The following is a 23,516-nucleotide window of genomic DNA, read 5'->3' as shown; positions in this document are numbered from 1 at the left end:
AAATGTTCATCCTGATCATGCACTGTTGTGTTCCCTTCATTGATACTCACCTCAGATTAGCAGCTCTTGAATATATGGACTGGCACCCACGGTGATAGACGCAGGAGCCACTGGCACACCAGGCGTTGGTGCAAGCCAGTACCAGCGCTTTAAATGGGAGGTTCTGCCAGCTACTCAGTACCTACACTTTACATTGGAAGGAATAGTACTGGCACTTCTCAGCACTACTTCAGTGCTTCTAGGCGCAGCTCTCCCCATGCTGCTGCATCCCGCCCTGCTTTTCCTTGCTTTTTTCACCGCTTTTTGAGCCCCATTCTCCTTGCTTTTCCCTAGTTATCACTGCTTTCTCCTTGTTTTTCCCCGATTTTTGAATGCCTTCTCCTTGCTTTTCCTTTGTTTTCACTGTTTTCTCCACCCCCGTTTTTGAGTGCCTTCTCCTTGCTTTTCCTTCGTTTTCACAGCTTTCTCTTTTCCCCTTGTTTTTTGAGTGCCTTCTCCTTGCTTTTCCTTCGTTTTCATGAAAAAATAAAAAGCAGATAGCAACTCCAGCCCCTCAGGGGTGATTTGCTGCGCATTATAAATCCTTGAGTGACTGATTGAAACCCTTGAGTAATAGATTTAATGGGAGACTCAGAGGCGTAGCTTGAGCTGGTGGCGCCCGGGGCTATCCCTCAGATTGACGCCCCTTGGGAGAGCGGGGGGGTGCTGGGGAAAAAGGACGGCGAGCACTTGAAAGAGGTCCGAGAGACACGTAGTATCGCCGCAAATAGTTATCTAGTTACCTGCACATACAGGACGTGGTCCAAGGCTACACAGTTGAATACACCGGTGACTGGCAGTACAAAAAACGATCACTTTTTGCAACTCCTAGGTACCTTGTGATGGAAGCCTCCAGCCTCTTTAGTGTGAGTGAAAGTGTTCAGGATGTCTGTGCAGTTCATTAGCACATCATAACAGCTACTATCCCTGCTGATCTCACACCGGTCCCCAGGCCTGAAACTAGAGCATGTCAATGGTTAATAATTAAAAAAAACAACGCGGCAGGGCACAATGGGGCTTCAAGCCACTGTGAGACATTAGAATGAAAAACGCCCATTTTCCAGTTCACAATGGCCTACAGTGGGCCAGGGCAATCCTTAGGTGGGCCTGGCCCACCCTCTAGAACCGGGCCTGGTTGTAGGTATGATGTTACTTGTTGTATCACTTATCTGGGTGCAATGACAGAAACAGCAAAATACACGTCAGGTGGCACACTATGCTAAATACAGATTTTTAGCTCAAGTGTTTTAAAGCGACGCTCTTAATTACACTGGTCACACCCCTTTGAGAGACCCCCCCAGTTATTTCATCCCACTTAAAGCCCTGTTGGCAGCTATGCTGCCACTCTGCCACTCGATAAATATCGCCTCTGAAAACACTCCAGTCTCACCTCACTCGTCGTGACTCGCTGCAGAGTCTCTATGGCAGGTAGGGCTGGTTGTTTCAGCAGCCAGACCAGTCTCCAGAGCCAGCAAATCGCCCAGAGATCAGCACAGCCACTGACTCAGTGCTTAATTTGTAATCACATGGTTTTTTTCATAGGATTCTCCCACCAACTCTGCTGAATGCCAGAGGGGCCGAATTCAAAGACTTTCAAGTCTCCATGTTACTTCATGTGTCTTCGTTCCTTCCACTGCCCTACAGTTCCTCTACCGTTATCTCCTCTTGAAGGCTACTTTTATGATCCCACCTTCTACTTTTGTCTCTAGTTTCCTCCATCCTTTACTTCATCCTTCTACTTTGGTCTTGTTTTCTTCATCCTTCCTTTTGCTTTCCTCTTGTTCCGAAGCATGACTGCCCCAGGCCAGAATGAGCGCAAGAGCGCGTAGCGGTGACTCGTCACTTCTACGTCGTTCTCATCGCGAGGGCAGGGCTGGCCAAATAAATCATTTTTTTTAATGTCACCCAGCCCAGGGCCGTCATTGGTAGCGCGCGTTGTTTGACGGCCCTGGAGGCTGGGACGGACACAAGCCTGGTTGTCGTTACTGCAGTTTTACCGTAGCTACGCCGGTGGGGAGACTGCAGGCACTTCTCTGCATGACACAGGTACTCTGGGACAAGGAGTGCCGCCTCTCCTCTGCAGGACACAGGTACTCTGGGACAAGAAGTGCCGGCTCTCCTCTGCAGGACACAGGTACTCTGGGACATGGAGTGCCGCCTCTCCTCTGCAGGACACAGGTACTCTGGGACATGGAGTGCCGCCTCTCCTCTGCAGGACACAGGCACTCTGGGACAAGGAGTGCCGCCTCTCCTCTGCAGGACACAGGTACTCTGGGACAAGGAGTGCCCGCAGTTCTCTGCAGGACACCGGTACTCTGGGACAAATATTGCTGGCACTTTTCTGCAGGACACTGGTACTCTGGGACAAGGAGTGCCTGCACTTCTCTGCAGGACACAGGTACTCTGGGACAAGGAGTGCCGCCTCTTCTCTGCAGGACACAGGTACTCTGGGACAAGAAGTGCCGCCTCTTCTCTGCAGGACACAGGTAATCTGGGACAAGGAGTGCCGCCTCTCCTCTGCAGGACACAGGTACTCTGGGACAAGGAGTGCCGGCTCTCCTCTGCAGGACACAGGTACTCTGGGACATGGAGTGCCGCCTTTCCTCTGCAGGACACAGGTACTCTGGGACAAGAAGTGCCCACACTTCTCTGCAGGACACAGGTACTCTGGGACATGGAGTGCCGCCTCTCCTCTGCAGGACACAGGCACTCTGGGACAAGGAGTGCCGCCTCTCCTCTGCAGGACACAGGTACTCTGGGACAAGGAGTGCCCGCAGTTCTCTGCAGGACACCGGTACTCTGGGACAAATATTGCTGGCACTTTTCTGCAGGACACTGGTACTCTGGGACAAGGAGTGCCTGCACTTCTCTGCAGGACACAGGTACTCTGGGACAAGGAGTGCCGCCTCTTCTCTGCAGGACACAGGTACTCTGGGACAAGAAGTGCCGCCTCTTCTCTGCAGGACACAGGTAATCTGGGACAAGGAGTGCCGCCTCTCCTCTGCAGGACACAGGTACTCTGGGACAAGGAGTGCCGGCTCTCCTCTGCAGGACACAGGTACTCTGGGACATGGAGTGCCGCCTTTCCTCTGCAGGACACAGGTACTCTGGGACAAGAAGTGCCCACACTTCTCTGCAGGACACAGGTACTCTGGGACAAGGAGTGCCGCCTCTTCTCTGCAGGACACAGGCACTCTGGGACAAGGAGTGCCCGCACTTCTCTGCAGGACACAGGTACTCTGGGACAAGGAGTGCCGGCACGTCCCTGCAGGAAACAGGTACTCTGGGACAAGGAGTGCCCACACTTCTCTGCAGGTTACAGGTACTCTGGGACAAGGAGTGCCCACACTTCTCTGCAGGACACAGGTAGTCTGGGACAAGGAGTGCCGCCTCTTCTCTGCAGGGCACAGGTACTCTGGGACAAGGAGTGCCCGCAGTTCTCTGCAGGACACAGGTACTCTGGAACAAAAAGTGCTGGCACTTCTAAATTTCAATTTCAAACTCTGGTAAGGACTGGGGTGCGCCGGCTGAGCTGTGACGGAGGACGTCCTGCTGCAGGCCTGGACTGATGCACTCCCACGTCACCACATGCCTGTCACTCCCCTCCCCCCACTCATTCTTGTTCTAACCTGCAGGTTCGCTCAGGTGGGCCTCTGCACAAATTCCTCTCCCGACCTGTGGCTCGAATTACACAAGCACAAGCAAAGGAAGGCGCATAGATTTCGAGATGGTGAAAGCTGTGAACAGTCCTCGTTTCCTTTGCATTCTGGGACCTGTAGTCCTGCCCGTACTATGCATGAAACAGGAAAGGTGTGACCCAGAGACTTCAGAAGCCATCAGTAGATTGCACAGCCATGAGCTATGAGTCAGGTTCCCTCACTTCACTACACTGCGTGACCCTGGGCAGATTACGTCACATCCTTTAGCCCACTATAGGTGCCAAAAAGTGAAAGTGCTTCTTTGAAGCAGACAGAACGTATGAAACAAGCACTGGCAAAGACAATAGGTCCCACCATATAAGGGTATTACCAGACCTTGAGGGTTTGATCATTTTCCACATCGGCAAAACAAACAAAATTGGTTGGTTAATAACAAATGAATAGGTGCACCAGCAAATAAATCAAAGTCCAATGTGTGAATTCCAAATATTCTATTTATTGTTTTTGTTCTTTGTTCAAATTAAACAAAATCCCACCAACTCGTTTTGCAAGAAGAAGAGATACTTATTAAGGTATGGAACAGTGATTTAGATTATTCAGATCGGTGCAAACTGACAAATCCACTTAATCTACAATGAACCGTTATTGATTACATTTTGGATAGATAATTATGACCAGTTGATACATAATCTCCGAATGCAATTTCATATTAGCACTTTGGAACGAAACGCGTTGGCTGGATTTTCTCTAATTTGAACAAAGAAGAACAACAATAATAGCATATTTAGAATATACACATTGGATTTAGATTTTTTGCTGCTGCACCTTTCCATTCACTATTTCTTCGATTTGCTGGACAGAGGTACCGGCAGGGGCCGGATAAGTAGTGCACAGGACTTTAAACATTGTACACATTTTAATTGAGGTGCGGTCTGTATAGTCAGCCTTTGTTTCCATTGTTTCTTTCATGTAAAATTGCTCGATTGTCGGTCATGGACAATACAAAATATAAATAAGATTCTGATGCATACAGCACGGCGGGCACAAATTGTGGTCTAGTTATTTATAAAAGTGTGCGCGAAAGAGCGCATTTGAGGGAAAGGAGAGACCCAGTAGCAAGAAGCACCTTTATTGTTTTTTAAGAAACCCAAACTGTGAAGGGATTTGTGGGGGAAACAATGAAGGTGCGAATGAGGGAGAAGATAACACAGGTGGACAAATGTAAACTGAGGAGGGGGTAGGAGGTACTGCAGAGAAGAAGCGGCACACGAGGCAGAGAGCCACCCCAGGGACGAAAGAAAAGAAACAAACCTAGGCAAAGCAATGGGTCTCGCCTATGCAAGCGCTACTGGCCTTGCACTGTCTTCTAGCCATGGTGTAACCCAGTGTGGCTGCTGTTCAGCATAACTACAAGTTTTGTTGTGTATCATAGTGTAGTGTGGCATAGAGTAGGGTGGAATGGAAAGGATATGCTTGTAGTAGCAAGGCACAGAGTGACTTAGAACAGTATTGGGTGGCGTGGCACAGAGGAGAGTGACAGTAGCGTAGAGAGGAGTGGAATAGCATACAGTAGAGTATAGTACAGTAGAGTGGCAGACAGGAGAGTGGCATAGAGGTGGAGGGGTGTGGTGCAGCGGCCAGGGCAGCTGACTTCGGAGCACAGGGTTCACTGTTCGATCCCCGGCTCCGGCGGCAGCTCAGCACCATGTAACTCTGGGCAATAGCTCGCTTAATTTCCAGGACGGCCCCCAGCACCTGGAGACCCGTAAGGGTGAGTAGTTTACCAACGCGGAACACGACCGCGAACATCAGGAGATTGGTGCGACGACTGGAGGAAGATCACCCAGAGGCACAAAAGCCAATGATATTGTCAGTAGATATCAAGAAAGCTTTTGATAGCTTAGAATGTGGGTATTTATATAAAGGTTTGAGACGTTTTGGCTTGGGAGAGGACTATCTGCAAAGGACGAATGTTCTGTATACATCGGCGGTGGCCAGAGTGAGAATGGATTCGCTGATCTCATCGCAATACCCGGTGGAACGAGGGACGAGACAGGGGTGCTAGTTATCCCCGTTATTGTTCGCCTTGGCAGTAGAACCCCTCGCGGTTGAGATTCAGACAGGAAAACACTATGGAGGCCTAGGGAGCAGAGATAGGCAACAGTACATATCGCTTTACGTGGACGACCTTCTGCTCTTCCTTGTAGACGCTGACAGAGCAATGGCGGGGGCGGAAATCCTGCTCTCGGACTTTGGGGAAGTCTCGGGCCTGAGAGTAAATTGGTCCAAAACATGTCTGTTCCCTGTAAGGCGGGGGGAGACTCGACCAAACAGAGTTCGAGCAGTGAGATGGGAACCCACCTGCTTGAAATACCTGGGTGTACACATTTATCACACGGCGGCGGACATGTTGGAGGGGAATGTAAGTCGCGGCGTGAGAGCGATGAAAGGCAGCATGGCCTTCCGGGCATCCCTCCCGCTGTCGGTGACGGGCCGCATAGCCCTCTTAAAAATGGTAGCACTCCCTCGCTTCTTATATTATTTTAGAACGCTGCCAGTCTGGATACCTAGTTCCACTTTTAAATTACTGAAATCGCTACTAGTGTTGTTTCTCTGGGGTGCGGGCAGGCGTAGAGTCGCACAGGCGACGCTCATACGACCCAAGGCCGAGAGAGGACTGGCGGTCCCAGACTTTGAGTTATACTATTTAGCAGCCCAACTGCAGATCTTCACACAAGAAATAGCATGGGAATTCAGAGGACCGGAGCATAAGAGAGGTAGAGGAACTCCGCGCCATGTCCTCTTGTATATAGCTTTGCAGCAGAAGCTAGACTTCAGGGACCTCCTACCAGAGGAGAAAACGATCAGCCACTTGGGATGGTGACCGCGTTACCACATGGAGGAGATTGGTCACAATTACAGATTTGGGAGTAAGCGGGACTACAAATGTTAGGGGACCTGTACTAAGATGGGGCTATGCTACCCTACCAAACTCTCCGAGAGAGATTTGACTTACCGAGAGGAGGTTTCTGTTGCACGCAGCGTTAACAAGAGTGATACAAGCGCACTGGTGGGAAGGACTGATGGAACCTAAGACGTCGATGGCCTGCCAGTATACCATGATGGCGGCAGGGACGTTTAAGGCGGTCACATGTCTGTACTCTAGAATGATCAACGAAGGCCTAACGCCCCTGGATACATTAAAAGGAAAGTGGGAATTAGATTTAGGTAAAGATATCCCTGAGGCAGCTTGGACGCAGATAGTGCGATGAGCCTGGAAGAGCACGAGGAACGCAAGGTTCCAACTAGTGCATTTCTATATTCTCCACAGAGCATACTTGACACCTGGGAAAATCCGGAAATACTTTAAGTTAGAAGAGGCAGCATGCCCCAGATGCACGAGAGCTGGGGTGGAATTAGAACATATCATGTGGTCTTGCCCAGCGATGGGACTCTATTGGAAGGAGGTGGGAGATACCGTAAATACGATAACAGAGAAGCGACTGGAGTTTGATATGGCCATTAGCATACTGCACTGGTTCCCCCACACATCCAAGAATAAGATTACGAGTACATTTATAGATATTGGGCTTATACTGGCAAAACGAGAAATCACGAGACACTGGAAGGCAACAGTGGGTCCCACCAGCAAAAGATGGAAGGGCGAGTTCCTAAAGTGGGCCACCAGTGAAAGCGCGCGAAGATATCAGCTGGCGCGTAGGCGATACGACAATAAAGCGCTAGAGGCAGCGGCGGCATGGGAAGCACTGGTACAGGCACTACGAGAGTGCGAGCCACATGATGATTGAGAGGAACAGATCACTAATTGGGGGATAGCCCCGGACCATGACAGGTACATCACATAGCTCAACACAGTCACTCCTGTGAACGCGTGTTAACAGAGAACGGATACGGTTGTGTGCGTCGGTGATGGGAAGTTAGGGAGGGGGGAGGGAAGTTAAAGTTCTAGTAGAAGTGAGTGGAGGGGTTATGTTACAAAGGGCTTTATTTTATTCGGTGCAATGATTGCAAAGAGCCGATATATCAACATAACATGTAATGCATAACTGATGAGGGGTTTTCGACCGATTCTTTGCGGTTGCGATGGCAACTATTAGGTAAAGATTTATATATGCTTTGTGCAAAAAACCAATAAACTATGTTTAAAAAAAAAGTAAGGGTGAGTAGTTCGCCCTTTACAAATATGGATTTACATTTACATAGACAAGAGTGACATTGTGTGGAGTGAAGAGAAGTGGAGTGGGTTGGAGTATAGTGGTATAGACTGGAGTGGCATGGAGTGGTGTGGAATAGAGTAGAGTGACATAAAGCAGATTGTTATAGAGTAGAATGGTGTGGCAAAGTAGAATGGAGTAGAGTGGCAGAGTGGGGTGAATGGCATACAGTAGAGTGGAGTAGAGTGGTTTACCGTAGAGTGGTGTAGAACAGAATGGTGTGGAATAGAGGGCCTTTGAGTACAGAAGAATAGAGTGGCATAGACTGGAGTGTCATTGAATAGAGTGATATACAGCAGCATAGAGAGGAGTGGCGTAGAATAGCAGAGTGGCTTAGAGTGGAGTGGCATAGAATGGGTAAAGTAGAATGGCATGGAGTGTTGTGGAATAGAGTGGCATAAAGTAGATCGGTATAGAGTAGAATGGTGTGACAAAGTAGAAGGGAGTAGAGTGGCGTAGAGTGGCATGGCGTGGTGTACAGTAGAGTAGCTCAAAAGTGGGGTCCTTCATGGTGGCCTGTAGCACCCCAGAATGTTGTCCACCCCTCATGTCTCCCGATTCCCAATCAATCGTTTATAAAGCGCTGCAAATCACCTGTGAGGGTCTCGGGGTGCTGGGGATGTTGGGTGCTGCCTGGTGGATTCCCACAGCCCTGGAGAGCATCTCTCCCCAAGGGGGTGACGTCAGAGCGCTGCTGCATGGCTGGCTGACAAGGTCCAAGACGCTTTTTCAGGACTCCACACAATATACATTACATACAAGGAATCTAAAGGAACTCATTTGCATAGTCCAAGGTCATCCTAAAAACCCTACGTTGGCCACCGCTGGGGTGGAGGACGGAGAAGGGTGGCATCTGGGCTGAGGATGTGCCAGGCTTCCGGGCCTCTGGCTTCGAGGAGCTTCTTACTCATGCTAGAACATGTGCGCTAGTGACTCTGCTTGCACTCCCAGAGCCCGGGGCGTGGGGTGGTTAGTGATTGATGGCAGCCGAGGTGCTCGCCTCTTCGTGGGCAGGCAGAGGAGCTTAAATGGCCTGACTTCACCCACGGGTGGGGATGGCCAAGCCTGTAAAGCAGGTCTAGCCAGGCCGGATATTTGCACAGCCCAGGGCCAGTTTTACTGCCTGCTGTGACACCCTCACAGTGGTTCTGTGCAGGGCCGTCTTAACAGCATTATAGGCCCCTGGGCAAAGCAGTGCACCGGGCCCTGCCTACAAAACCACTCACAGGAATAAAAATATTTAACAGAAAATTAGCATTAAATTCTGGTCTGCATGGGGCCCTTATGCTCGTTGAGCCCCTGGGCAACTGCCCAGCTTGTCCATGCGCTAGGACGGCACTGGTTTGGTGTGTGTCCGAGGTTGTGCACGGGGCTTTGCAGAAGCCCATGCTGTGGTGCCACGCCCAGGCCCGATGCAGTGATGCTTCTGCTGGTGGTAAAATGTATTATTTCCAGGCTAGTGGACTTCCTGTACCCGGGCAGTACCTCTGGTGCAGGGCGGCGGGCCATGTAATCAGCATGTGGCTTGGAGAGGGACAGCCCCGGGATGAGGGATACCAGTTAGCTAAGTGGGCCTCAAAGGCTGGACTTCAAAAGTTTTAATTCCCGCCTTCCCCCCCCCAATTGGGAAAAATAAACCACAAAACACAACAACAAAATCATACCCCCCGCCCCAAAAAAAATTTCACAATTATTCTATTAAACTGCAATGTTGAAATAGGTCTAGACTTAATTAAAAATTGGAGTTAAGTTCGGTTACCATTTTTAAAATGCAATCAAATACATGACAGCCAAACATACTATTATGCTCAGGTAGGCCTTACTAACGTGTAAAAGTATCCACAGCAAATCAGGGCTTAATTTGATCCGGTGCACTTAATTGTCAACACCGGCACTTGTGACAGTCCACCACCAGGAGGCAGTGTCTAGCTAATTTAGAGATGACCACAACAACAACACAATTAGTCATTTAATATACATTAAAAAGGACCTTTGAAGTGCTGTCAAAGTAATTTCTGTAACTTTGGGTGCCTAGAATAGTCCGAATTGTCCCACTGACAGGAGTGTGATGATTACTACTTGCGTTGTTGCTATCATTTGCAGCATGGCAGGGGCAATATGTGGTGCAAGCTGCAGTGACCTCCTGACGAGAGTCCTGGCACTCATTCCTTTTCAAATTGAGCACCGCCACAATGTAATTATTAGAAGTGGGTGTGCGGGGGAGGAGCCAAGCTCGCGAGCGTAATGGTCGCCTTTTAGCTCGGCTCCCGCAGCCCTCCGGCCTGATTGCCTATCCTGTCTACTATCCTGTCCGGAGACGACACATTATCGGGGAATTGGAAACAGAACACCTTGTTTGTACTTACCATCTGGCCCGGGGATTTCAACGTGCAGCGGCTCCGAAGTTGTGCCCTCCGCAAGATCGGGGCCTCCGTGGAACCTAGACCGGGACCTAGCCGATGGGATCCGACGGCTCTCGGCCCCGGCCGAGAGCGTGAACCAATGATGAGAGCCGTTGTGCGAAAATCCAGGCGATCCTGATCCGGGCCTGCCCTGGTGACCATGCGGCTGCTGTGGGTGAGATGCACCGGGGACTGATTCTGTGAAGGGGTCCTCCCCCCGCCGCTGCTTTGTCCGGCGGCCCTGTTCCTCTGCGCCCGGACTCTGCTTGCTGGGGGCGCCGGTGCTGGTGTAGGCGGGGACCCGTATTGGGCGGACATCCTTTCGGCACCAAGGCTGCCATTGCTGGGACCCCCGGAGCTCTGTAAAGTCCTACATTTTTGAACTGTTTTTCCGGGGGTCGTGGAGGGCGGCGACTGGGCTGACTTCACGAAATGGCGGCCGACCCTCTGAAACAAGAATCGCCCTGTGGCGGCGGGCTTGGGTTGCCTAATTGCGCGGGGTCTGGTCTGGTGAGCGTGAGCTTACGGTCAGAGATATCCTGGAAGCTCTGAGATCCCTGCGCGCATCCCTGGCCCCCGATGTCCCTGTGGGTCCGCCACGATCTGCCGCCATTTTGGGCAGCCGTTTCTTCTTGCCGCCCTCTTGTTTCAGTGACTCCATTGCCTCACCCCCCTTGATTGCTGCAAGTGTTGCTGCCGCTAATCGAAGATCGTTTTGTGTGCCGGTGACTTTGGAGCTCCCTGTTTTTCGAGGTTCTGACCCCGGGGACTTGGACATTGTGCCGCGGCCCTGTCCGGCGTGGATGCCTGGAACTATTGGTGGACTGCCGCCTGCACCTGCTCCGATGGCTTTGCCTGTGTATCATAGGGACCCCCTCGCCCTCCCCAGCGGCGAAACTGAACTCCTGTTTTTCATCATCCGTGCTGTGATTGCTGATGCATCTAAACTCTCTGTTTGGACTTCTGCTCCCTTGCGGACCGATTTACCCCCCATGTTGTTATGGTAGTCACCATTTTTTTCGACTGTATGCTGGTCTTGTATTTAGTATCTCATTTTACACTGTCATGTGGTGGGTGGGATTTGTGGTTCGGAAGGGATGGGGGTGATATGCACGACTCTTGGTTGATTCTTGGTATACGACTTAGTGGCGCAGTTGTTTGTACCCGTGGAGCGGTGGGAGGTCCCCTTCTCTGTACGTTTTATGGTGCTTGATGGGGTGTCGTCCTGGTCTGTTTTTGCTGTGATAGTCTGGTTGGGCGGAGGGCGGCGGCCGACCATATTGATTGCTGTTCTTATGCTCCTCCCTCCTGTTTTCTTATTTCCGTTTGTTTCTTTTTTGTCTCGTTCTTCTCTCTTTCCTTCTCGCTATATTTCGGGTTCTGGTTTAGGGCGACAGGCACGCTGTCTGAAGGGTAGGCCATAGCCTTCTACAGGGGTGCAGGGTGGGATGGGTGGGTTGGGTTCTATTTGTTGTTTGTTTTATGGTTCTATGGCCCTTTTGTATCTCCTTTTCGTAAAGCCGCGTCTGTCCCGGCCTCCCGTGGTGTGTTCGGGGTGGGGTGTGTGGCGTCGTTAACCCTCCTCTTATGGTTCGGTTGCTTTTCTTCTCGATCGCTGCACCCTCACTGGTGCCGATACTCCTGTTGTCTCCTGTATTCCCGCCACGGGACGCCTGTGTCGACGTGTCTTCTTTCTTTCGTTTTGATATTTCATTTCTTTTCTCCTTCTCTCATTGTTCCACCTTGTCCTCCTCCCCTCCCCCTCCTTCCCCCCCTCTTCCCCCTCTTTTCCTTGTCCCCGCCCCCCTCCCTCCTTTTTCCTAGAGGTCACTATGACGGGCTAGTTTTGATGTGCTGTTTCTCCGATCCCTCTGTTCTGGCTTAGCTGTGGTTTGGGTGGTGGGCATGTGACCATGATAATGCTCAGGTGTCGTTTATGTCTCAATTATCCTGATCTTCTTGTGTGCATTGTGTTGTCTCTTCTGTACTGCGGCCCCTTACCCCTTATTGACGCTGAGGCTGGTTCTGGGACATCGGACGTCTCTATATTGAAAGTGAGCCTGTCATACGCCTTATCCCCATATTATAAAATTAACCTTTTTTTGCTCCTGTGTTTTGGCCCTCTGGTTCCTAAGTCTCTTCTCCCCTTTTTACGATTGTACTGCCTCTGCTTCTTGCTGATTGATTCTGTAATGTTTGCCTTGGAACCTCTGATTGCTTTACACATTGGGGCCGGCCGGTTTGGTTGTAGGCCTAGAATTGTATATCCTTTTGATGCCAATAAAGGTTTAAAAAAAAAAAGAAGAAGTGGGTGTGCGGGTTTTGAAGAATTTTCGGAGTTCTTTCTGTTTTTACACCTTCTTCCAACCAGGATATAAAATCACAAACGAGGTTAGCAATGGCCCATTACCTTTTCTCCTGAAAACAAAGCACTGTTATCAGCATAATGCTATTTTTGCCCAGAACCTGGCGCCATCCCTGGGGTCACTTGAGGGTGCCCGTTGGGCATTGCAGCGCCGACTCGACGAGGAGCATGCCCAATGATGAAGCAGGACACCCAGCTGGCTGGGTGTGTGAGGGCCCTAAATCCGAAAGGAGGAATGCCCCATCCTCCTTCCTGGTAGACACATACACACTTCCTCTTACTCACGCCTGGTCTCTTTAGGAACTACTTACTCCGTTATTTGATATCACTTGAGGCCCCCCTAGGGGGGCCCACCTCCCAGTTTGAAGACCCCCGTCCTGAGGGGTGACGTGGGTGTCCACGGTCAATGAATATCTGTGGCACATGGAAGACTCAGGGGCCTCTCATTACATTCTGCAGGAACCCCGTCCTTTTACACCACTGGTGCAGCCAGCATAGGTTTGCAGAAGTCTTCAATTTGTGGGGCAGGACCCCCGGGGGGGCCCTGGAGTCCTGAGAAAGGGGTCCCTCATTCCCCAGCTTCACTTGTGACTGCAATCAAAAACACTTGCTTTCCTTTAGGAAGGCTAATTTGGATCTTTATCAGCTGAAGTTTTATCAACTGAGTCTCTAGTGTGGAAAAGCCTGCATGTCACAGTACCTGCTTACATAAATGAAATGCAAACGTGCCTATCAGTTAATCTGTAAGTGTAAAGGGTGCTTGGGAGCTGTTCTGCCTTTAATTGTTCAAACCACTCCAAGCTTTGTGATGACAAAGATTTGTTTTTTTGAGGGGTAGTGCAAAGAGTTAACAACTGGGCTGTGGAGTACTTGCTTTTAATTTCAACTGCATTCACCAATCCCTTAGTACTCCTAAAGAGATGTTGAAGGGACAGTTATGTAAAACAAAATTGCATTACTTATGCTCTAGTATTACTAAAACCTTTATTTTGGAAGCACTATTTTATTGTAAAACTATTTGCACGTTTTGCAGCACTTTCACTGTGCAATGCAAGTATAAAATAATGACTTACATATACACAGTGCTTTCTGTCATAGGCTGTGACCTCATAGCAGTAAAAATAAATGTCACTATTCTTTACTGCACCCATCAAGATTTAATTATGTGGCTCTCTGGTTACACATAGACCTCTGCAGCGCATTAACTAATAGAAGATTTGTAATGTCCACAGTGCATTTCCCAGTAGGTGCCAACTTTTTAAATTTATTTTTCATTATGCTGCCCATTGTTGATGATGTAAGACCAAAAAAAAACTTACAGAATATTATGGGGCTTATTTATGAGAGGCTTGCATCACCAGAGGAAGCATTTCAACCATCTCGATGAGGTTGTGCAAAGTCACTCTGCACGGCTTTAGATGGCCTCAGATATGGAGTAAGACAAAGCAGCGCAAGTCATTGCGTTGCCCAAGTCTGCGTCACAGATGCGTTCCATGGGCTTTGCGTGCGATTCTCACACAACATCTATGGATTCTGATGCTGCCCCATATTTACAAAACCAAGGAAATCTGGGGCAGCTCCAAAAACAAACGCCTCCCCAGCGGAGGCGTAATGGCGAGAAATTCTCTCATTTCTCCTCATTCTTTTCTCTTTCCGTGTGTGCTGCATTCTGCAGCTCAAATAGAAAGAGGAAAACATCCCTTTTGGGATTGTATTTGTAAAGGAAGGTGCCCCTTCCTGTACAAAAACATCCTGCCTATGTTGGTGCTACGAAGCAATTGGTGTGCCAACGCAGGGGAAAAGGACAGGGATGCACAGTATTTCATAAATACGGTGCATTCCAGCCCTTTCACACTGGCATAGGGCAGCACGGCGAGAAGACTTACAGTGCAGCCCTACGCTAAATCATCATGAATGAGGCCCTTTGTATTTAGCTACACTTTTGACTACATCCCCACGCTCACTGACCTTTGGTTTGCTAAACACGTATTATTATTTCCCCACCGTAAAAATGATTTGATGTGGAAATTTGGGGTATTTATGATTGTCGTCGATGATAAGTACCAGGTTCTAGAAAGTTTGATCAGAAACGGGTCCTTACGCCTAAAATAATTTGACAAGGGGGTCTCGGCATCAAAAAGTTTGAAGACCTCTTTAGAGGGACTGGACTTCTGGCTCAGGCCAGTGGGCCATGTGACTTGGGAATGGGGTCTGATTGGGAGAGCGCTCTTGCACCTGTGGTGAACATGCTCAAAGTGGTCGCTGAACTTTCTGATGGTAAGGCAGTGCCCCGCGGAGAGATAGAGAAGGACCACGGCTGCTTTTTTAATTTTTATTTTTTTTTACAAATTAAGCACTGCCCGATTGGTCATCACCACATTTGGTCACCTGTTGTGAGTGACCTTAGGTTTTGCAAGGCATCCAACCAGGCAGAGGGGTGTGTTTTAGTTAGTGCCAGTGTGATCTGTGTTTGCACCAGCAGCCAGGAGAGCTCAGCTCACGTGATCCAGGCATCCACAGGGGCTGCTACTGAAGGCCCAGGCAAGGGACACTGGTAGGGTCTCACTACCAGAGCATTCTTTGCTGGTTTCTTTAGAGAAGGGATTGAGTTTGGTGAAACTTGGGACCATAGGGTAAGGCCTACTAAACTTTGTGTTGTGGAGGGGGGGGCGCGTTTCTAGCAATCCTTCGCTAATCTCTTGAGATTGTGAAAATTAAATAAAACCGACGTCACTTCCTGAAGGCGGTCAAAGGATCAGAGCTAGGCAAAAATTTAAATTTTACTGGAAATGTTGTCAACAGTGGACTTCTCTAAACAGCAAAATCTTAGTGACTGGTTGAAAATTCTTGAGAAAAAAAAAACATTTTGCAGGTGAATTTTCGTGCAAAAAAAGCTGGTGTTTTGTTGAGGTTTTACCCCACACCTACACTGATTTTTTTCCCTGCAATTTATAACTTGCAGTTTGGAAGAAAAAAACACTGTAAAAGCACAGGTCCCTGCCAGAGGTTTATTTGGGATGCAGGCTCTGCGATTCCTCGCAACTGTCGTGAAAATATCGTTGGCTGTGGGAGTAAGCGAGCGAGCGTGATTGGCTGTAGGAGTGAACAAGTGAGTGTGATCTGCTGTAGGAGTGAACAAGTGAGTGTAATCGGCTATAGGAGTGAACAAGTGAGCGTAATCGGCTGTAGGAGTGAACAAGTGAGCGTAATCGGCTGTAGGAGTGAACAAGTGAGCGTAATCGGCTGTAGGAGTGAACAAGTGAGCGTAATCGGCTATAGGAGTGAACAAGTGAGCGTGATCGGCTGTAGGAGTGAACAAGTGAGAGTAATCGGCTGTAGGAGTGAACAAGTGAGAGTAATCGGCTGTAGGAGTGAACAAGTGAGAGTAATCGGCTGTAGGAGTGAACAAGTGAGCGTAATTGGCTGTAGGAGTGAACAAGTGAGCGTAATCGGCTGTAGGAGTGAACAAGTGAGTGTAATCGGCTGTAGGAGTGAACAAGTGAGCGTAATCGGCTGTAGGAGTGAACAAGTGAGCGTAATTGGCTGTAGGAGTGAACAAGTGAGCGTAATCGGCGGTAGGAGTGAACAAGCGAGCGTAATCGGCGGTAGGAGTGAACAAGCGAGCATGATCAGCTGTAGGAGTGAACAAGCGAGCGTGATCGGCTGCAGGAGTGAATGGCTAAGCAAGTGTACTGGTTCTGCGATCGGTTTTGAGTTGGCAGGAAGAACGGCGTTCAGGCTGGTTAACGGAGGGGTGTAGGGAGAATAGGTACGGTTACGGTGCTACCGGGTCAGGGGAAAACCCGGATAACCTCTGCAGTTATGTGGGTGCGGACCCACACAGAAAATTAAGAACAAGTCCTGGGCACACGTACAAGATAATTCAGAGTGTCATGTATAAACTGTAGTAGTTAATGTGAAAATTACAAAAGGTCGACACCAGTGGATGCTGATAGTAGATAATATTTATACAAGTCTTGGAGTATGTCAAAATATGAACACCAGCCGACACGTGTTTCGTCACCTGGGTGGTAACCTGCGACTCTTCAGGGCTGACTGTAGAGCTAATGATAGTGCGAAATCGTGAAAGTGCGGAATCAGTAGCGATTCCAAGTGAAGAACAACGGGCGGGGGCATCCCTGTTCAGCGGGTCCTGAAGGAAGCCAGAGGCTAGTACAACAACCCGTCTCGCTTTCCGAATTCACTTGGAATCACTACTGATGGGGTCCAGTATCCATTCATCCCTCTTAACCCACAATTCTCGTCGCTTCACTACCCTGAAGCAACAACACCCGTTTTCAACCGGGGTGGAATTATCACCGGTCCAGCGATTTCGCACGATCATTAGCTCTACAGTCAGCCCTAAAGAGTCACAGGTTACCACTCAGGTGACGAAACACGTGTTTGCTGGTGTTCATATTTTTACATACTCCAAGACTTGTATAAATATTATCTACTATCAGCATCCTCTGATGTCGACCTTTCACATCAAGTACTACAGTTTATACATTGACACTCTGAATCATTATCTTGTACGTGTACCCAGGACTTATTCTCGGCTAAGCAAGTGTGATCGGCTGTAGGAGTTGAGACGCTGGCTCTGTATATACTATACCAAAGTAAGGTATAGTGTGCAGAGTCCAGCGAGTCCCCAGAGGTATAGCAGAGGCTAAATTAGACAAATACTAACAGTACCTTTTGAGGTAGTGTGGGCGAGCAGTTAGGCATACCCGGAGGGTGTGTTAAGCATGTATTGTATTCACTCAATCAAGAATGATGGCACACACTCAGAGACAGAATCCAGACCAATTGGGTAAGTATTAAAAATTATACTTATCTTTTATTTCTAGAACCAAGCAGGACTTGGAACAGGCAAGTAAGAAATACTTTCAAATGCAAGGCTGTACACAGAAATGCGATTGTGGATTGTATTGGAATCGGTTACAGGTTTGTATTACTTTTATAACAGTTTAAAATACAATAAGATTACTTTTGATTACTCTTAGATTACTTTTCAGTTACTTTCAGTATTTGAGGTGGTATGCTGAGATATACACTGGAGGTTGACACCTACAGGTAAGTACAATTCTTAAGATAAAATATAGGTACTTAATCTTCATACAAACAGCAGATCAACAGATGTTTTAGGAACAAACCAAAGAACCAAAGTACACTTGACACAATTGTGCAACTTAAAGTATTCTGATTAAGTAACTTGTTATGTGCTTTGGCCTCTGATCTCATAAAGAGTTCAGAGGAGTGTGTTAGTAAATAAATACATATATATTTTATATATATCCTGTGTGGTGTTCTGTCAGTTGGTATTCAAGGGGTTACATATGGTAAAACAGCTGGCTTTACATTCCCTCAAGAGTCTTTTAACCTAAGAATGTTCTGTCCACGCTACCACTAGGATAGCTGGTCTATAAGGTTGACTTACAACCATCACCATAAGGGTTGTTTGGACTGGTGCAAGGTGCTCACTAGAATAGTGAACATCATATACCAGGCCAACTTCTCACAAGGAACAAACCAAAGAACCAAAGCACACTTAACACTCACCATATCCCCCCTACTCCCCCCGCATCACCCAAAACACAAGCAACAGTCTCACCACCAACCCCCGCTATAGAAAAGCAGCCAACGCACAGGTAACCCTCGCACTGAACGACTACAACACCCAGAATGCATCGGGTGGTCACGCGAATACCCAGGGCTAGAAAGTGTCTGCGATGACGTGAAGTGGCCACGTAGGTCAGGTGAGGCTTGTTGACCTTACCCCCCACAAAAATCCCCCATTGTGTAAACCTGCAACCACAAAAAACAAGTCGCCAAGAGAACGAAGGGTTTCGAACACTGCTATATAAAACCCACATACCAATGTCTGGGTGCCCCCAAGTGTAGTCGTTTGCAAACTGAGGGTGATTTCAAAGAGCTACACAAGTGTGCCAGGGCAACAAACAGAGCCTAGCGCCCAGAGGCCCCTTCGCCTACAGTAGTAGCCCCCGGCTTCCACTCCCGTGGGCACTCACCTTGGTGGGCGTGGAGTGCCCGCTGCCCGAGGGGGACCGGTGGAGGGTGATAAGGGCCATGATGGTGCCCGTAGACGGGGTGCCCTTCGCCCTCTCTCGGACTGGCACCTCCCGGCCGCGGCTCCTCAGCGGCAGCGCCTCGCCGGGCACTCTCAGGCTTCAGTGGGCATGCTTATCCGGCCACTATGCCACACCGGGCCTTGGACGGCTTCCAGGCAGCTCACGTGGGTAGTGGTGCCAGCTGGGTCCTGCCCCGGGGCCGAGAGTGTCTTGTGCCCTTCAGGAGTGTCACAGGCTCCGCGGGTCCCTGCTCCGGGCACTCTCGGGGTTCGCGTCTCTCTTCAAACTTGGGGGGCTTCCAGCCGGAACTTGGTTCGTTCGCCCCGACGCCAAAAGCTTCTTCTCACGGAGTTTAACCAGGAAGGGCGGGCCGTGGGCAGAGGAGCTCCGGTTCAAACCACCCCCGCCCCGCCCCGGGGGGGAGGGGCCCCCGCTGAGGGGAGGGGCCCCAAGGGGGAACTTCAGGATGAGGCAGCGGGTCGGGGTATGCGATGACTGGAGAGCTTTAAAACAGCGCCCCCTAGGGGGGTCTGATGTGTGAGGGGGGTAAGAGGGTGCCAGGGGCCCCAAGGAGTAGGCTGTGTGAGGGGGTAAGAGGGTGCCAGGGGCCCCAAGGAGTGGGGCTGTTCCTACAGGAGGAGAGATGTGTGAGGGGTAAGAGGGTTCCAGGGGCCCCAAGGAGGGGGGCTGCGCCTACAGGAGGAGAGGGGCCCTCAGTGAGGAGAGGGGCCCCAAGGCCAAGGGGGAACTTGATGATGAGTGCAGCGCACCGGGGTATGCGGTGACTGGAGGGCCTTAAAACAGCGCCCCCTGGGGGTGGGGAGTCTGATGTGTGCGGGGGTAAGAGGGTGCAAGGAGGGGGGCTGCGCCTACAGGAGGAGAGGGGCGGACGTGGGAGCAAACGGAAACTACAGCCCCCCCCCCCGGGTAGGAACGGGGGGGGGGGGGTAGAAAGTGGATACCCCAGGGAGGGGGGCAGTAAACGGAGGGTCTGTGAGACGGCACCCCTCCCGGGAGAGGGTCGGAGAGACCTCAGTGATGGTTAAGACACTTTAATGGGGGCGGGAGTGCAGAGGGACAGAGGAGGAGAGACCCCCCAGAGAGCGGGGGGGGGGGTCTCGGGAGGTGCAGGGGACAGAGGCGCTGAAGGGCCATCAGACTACACCATGCTCCCTCGGGGGGGGGGCAGGAAGACGAGACACCCCCCTTCAACCGTCCAAAAGAGAGTCCGTGGGAAGGGCTGAGAGACGCCTCAAAGAGACGGCCGGAGATGCAGGGCGATGAGACTGCAGGGAGCCGGGCCGCCGCCCCCAGGGGAGGGCCGGAGCGAGACCCAGGGGGAGGGCAGACCGGCAGCCGAGGCGGAGGGGGCAGAGGAGGCAGAGAGGAGGCAGATGCAGGGAGCGGGGCAGACATGGGCAGAGGAGAGCTGGGAGGGCAGAAGAGAGAGGCAAGAGACAGTCGACGCGTGGCAGAGGAGGCAGATGGAGCCGAAGAGACAGGCTGCGGGGAACTGATGAGACACCCGAAGGGAGAGGTGACAGCTTGCAGAGGCACACGAGACAGCTGGAGGCGATGACAGAGGCGGCAGGGATAGAGGAGACAGCTGGAGGCGATGAGACAGTCTTCAGGGACAGAGGAGACTGCTGGAGGCGATGAGACAGTCTTCAGGGACAGAGGAGACTGCTAAAGTTGAAGACGATGACTGCAGAGAACAGAGGCGACGACAGGGCGGCAGCGACCTGGGGTAGACCCATGGTAGCAGAAGAGACAGCCGGCAGAAAACCGAGGCGGCTGATGGAGGCGAAGAGACAGGCGGCAGAGGAGACAGCCAGAGACGAAGAGAGGCTGCAGAGGAGATACAAGGAGGCGAAGAGACAGGCTGCAGAGGAGACAGCCAGAGACGAAGAGAGGCTGCAGAGGAGATACAAGGAGGCGAAGAGACAGCTGGGAAGGCGAGGGGGCTGGGAGTGATCCAGGTCCGCCCGTGGGGGAGACGAGGGAGGGAGGGGTGGGTGCACTTGTGCACTTGGACGTTATGTCAATAAAGCATTCTTGTCTTGAACTGCGAGATGGGGCGAGGGCGGGAGACTGCTGCAGAGTCTGAGGCTGTGCAAGAAGGTGAGAGAGAGGAGGCTGCAGGAGGCTGGGAGACAGCCTGCAGGAAGAGGAGGCAGGGTCGGATCCTGAGATGGAGAGACTCTGCAAGAACCTGAGGGAGCGTCACTGCAACAAATGAAGAACGGAATGCTGAAATATTCAAACATTGTCCTGCTGTCAAGAGTTCTGGGTTAAATCCATAGTTCTTTTGCCCACTAGCCACCCCAGTGTGCAAATCAGTCTTGACCCTTTGCCCTATGGGAACAGTCGAGCCCGAACTGCCAGGCCAGGTCCTCCCTGGACCGGAAACAAACTTCCCAGGACCGGTTTCGGGGTAACACCCTTCATCAGCCAGGATAGCTTGAATCCAGTGGCACAGTGAGCAAGGCAACCACGTCTGGGCTTACCAGTCCCACTTAGGGCGAAAAGTGTAACTGCAACAAATGATGGATGGAATGCTGAATGATTCAAACATTCTCCCCCAGTCAAGAGATCTGGGTTAAATCCATCGTTCTTTGGCCCACTACGCCACCCCAGTTTGGACCCGGTCATATGCAAATCAGTCTTGACCCTGGTGGTGGTACTGGTGGTGTTGGTACTGGTATTTGCCTGACCTCTGTCTGCGACAGGGCAGGCAGGAAGGGAAGGGGCGGAGGAAGCAAAGGAAGTAAGGGGAAAGAGGGCAGTTAGGAGGTACACACGTTAAATAAAGACGTGTCTACTTTACCTCCTCGGCTCCAGCGTGTTATTGGGGTGGGAAGCGACAATGGCGACGAGGATGGGATATCTACACTAAATCCCACGTCGCTCTAGCACCCTGCTGCCCGCGAGCAGCCGAACACCCGAGCCTGCAGCCGTCGTCGGAGCGGTGAGCGAGCAGCCGAAGACGCGCTCACTCGCTGCCTGGCTGCCTTCAAAGCGGCGCAAAAGAAAGAAATCGCCCTACAAAGGAAGAAAACCTGGTGCCCAATAATCAGGCGGCCGTGAATGGGAAAGAGCGCGAGAGACGCTGAAAGTGCCCACGAGACGCAAAAGAGCGCGAAAGACGCTGCGGCCGCGAAGGGGAGAACAGGAGACGCGCTGTGGCCACGAACGGACTGGGTGAGTCCCTGAAGCAAAGCGACTGCCCCTAAGACTGTAGTTCACAAAAAAATAAACTACTAGCGAGCACGCTCCTGCAATTAAACTAGTCCTTCACAAGCAGAACCACGTGTCACCAGCGGCAGCCATCTTAAGGTCAGGCGTCGCCCATAGACCTGCATGCACACCTTCTGTGTCGGCCATTTTGAGGTCAGGCAACTGAAAATAAGTGCAACAAGCACCCAGACGAAGGGATGTCTGTGCAACCCAGCTCGTCCAGTGACACGGGAGGGTCATCAGCAACAGCAGCCCCACCAAATAATCCCACAGTAATGGCTCAAGGGCTCCCAGCCATCATGGGACTGGCATACCTCAGACCACCTGAGCCTCTAGAACTCACCTCCGGCAGCAGCATGGGCCCCAAATGGAATAGCTGGTCCGAGGACTTCGAGGACTACATGACTGGGTCGCAAGTACAGGACCCCAAACAGAAGCTAATTGCCCTAAGAAACCTAGTGGGAAAAGATATTGCCCAAATCATCAAAGAGCTGCCTGACGCAGCTACAGCCTCATATGATGACGTCAAAGGAACTCTAGACCGGCAATTCTTACCCAAGTACAACCTTGACTATGAACGGTACACGTTCAATCTAGCCGCGCAGGAGAAAGAGGAACGAATGTGTGACTTCATACTGCGCATACGACGGCTAGCCCGACACTGCAGCTTTGACGACTTCACCACTGAGGATGCCCTACGGCTCCGCATAATTGCAGGATGTCAGTCTGAATCTTTACGACGGCGCCTACTGAAGAAGCGCTATTCATTAGAAGAAATTGAAGAAATGACACGCATAAACGATCAGGCGGAAGACCACGCCAAGAAGATGGAGACAAATAAATCGGACAAGACGGAACAAGCATTCCGACTCCAAGCTCACAAGGATCCAAAACGCAAGTCTGAGCACCGAAAATCGAGCAAGTCATCATACCACATGTCATCTCGGAGAAGATCCCGTGAAGCACGACATGCCAAACCCAACAAATCCACATCAGCCTGTTACAGGTGCGGACAAGACTATCCACACTCCGGCCAATGCCCAGCTATGGGACAGCGCTGCCACCGCTGTGGCAGGGACAATCACTTTGAAAACGTTTGCCAGTCTAGGTCATCAAGACAAAGTTCACCTCACTCGAGACGCCGTTCGTCCCAGCCTCGATCTTCGGCACGTCATCATGCACGAGCAGTAAGGGACCGGGAAAGACGCTCGACCAGCTCCTCCCGATCCAGCGACCACTCACTCAGATCACGTCGGTCACGACGATCCAGGTCAACATCCCGTGACTCAGTGACACATACACCGGTGTCCCAAGACAGTGATGAGTACATCTGTATGGTCTCGGATCCAGACCGCCTACGGAAATACCCAAAACTGGATATCCGGATAGGCGATCATCCAGCCAAGTTTGTCCTAGACTCAGGCGCCTCGCTGAATTACATCTGCGCCCTAGAACACCAAAGCATGAACCCACGGCCAGCGCTAGAA

General features: G+C 50.8%; 1 protein-coding gene across 2 annotated transcripts in view; it reads right to left on the bottom strand.

The window, feature by feature from the left end:
* The window catches only part of SSH3 (slingshot protein phosphatase 3), a 253,908-nt gene extending 234,735 nt beyond the window's left edge, over positions 1-19,173 (bottom strand). The window contains exon 1 of one of the 2 annotated variants that reach the window (XM_078657907.1): positions 18,733-19,173. In XM_078657907.1, the coding sequence (XP_078514033.1) occupies positions 18,733-18,792 (60 nt within the window). In that variant the 5' untranslated portion in view covers positions 18,793-19,173. The remainder of the gene's footprint in view (positions 1-18,732) is intronic. The other variant, XM_078657986.1, reaches the window with a different exon arrangement.
* Between the last annotated feature and the right edge of the window lie 4,343 nt (positions 19,174-23,516).

The sequence above is a fragment of the Lissotriton helveticus genome, chromosome 1_1 (assembly GCF_964261635.1).
Source record: "Lissotriton helveticus chromosome 1_1, aLisHel1.1, whole genome shotgun sequence".
Lineage (NCBI taxonomy): Eukaryota > Metazoa > Chordata > Amphibia > Caudata > Salamandridae > Lissotriton > Lissotriton helveticus.
This window is presented reverse-complemented; position numbering and strand designations above follow the sequence as displayed.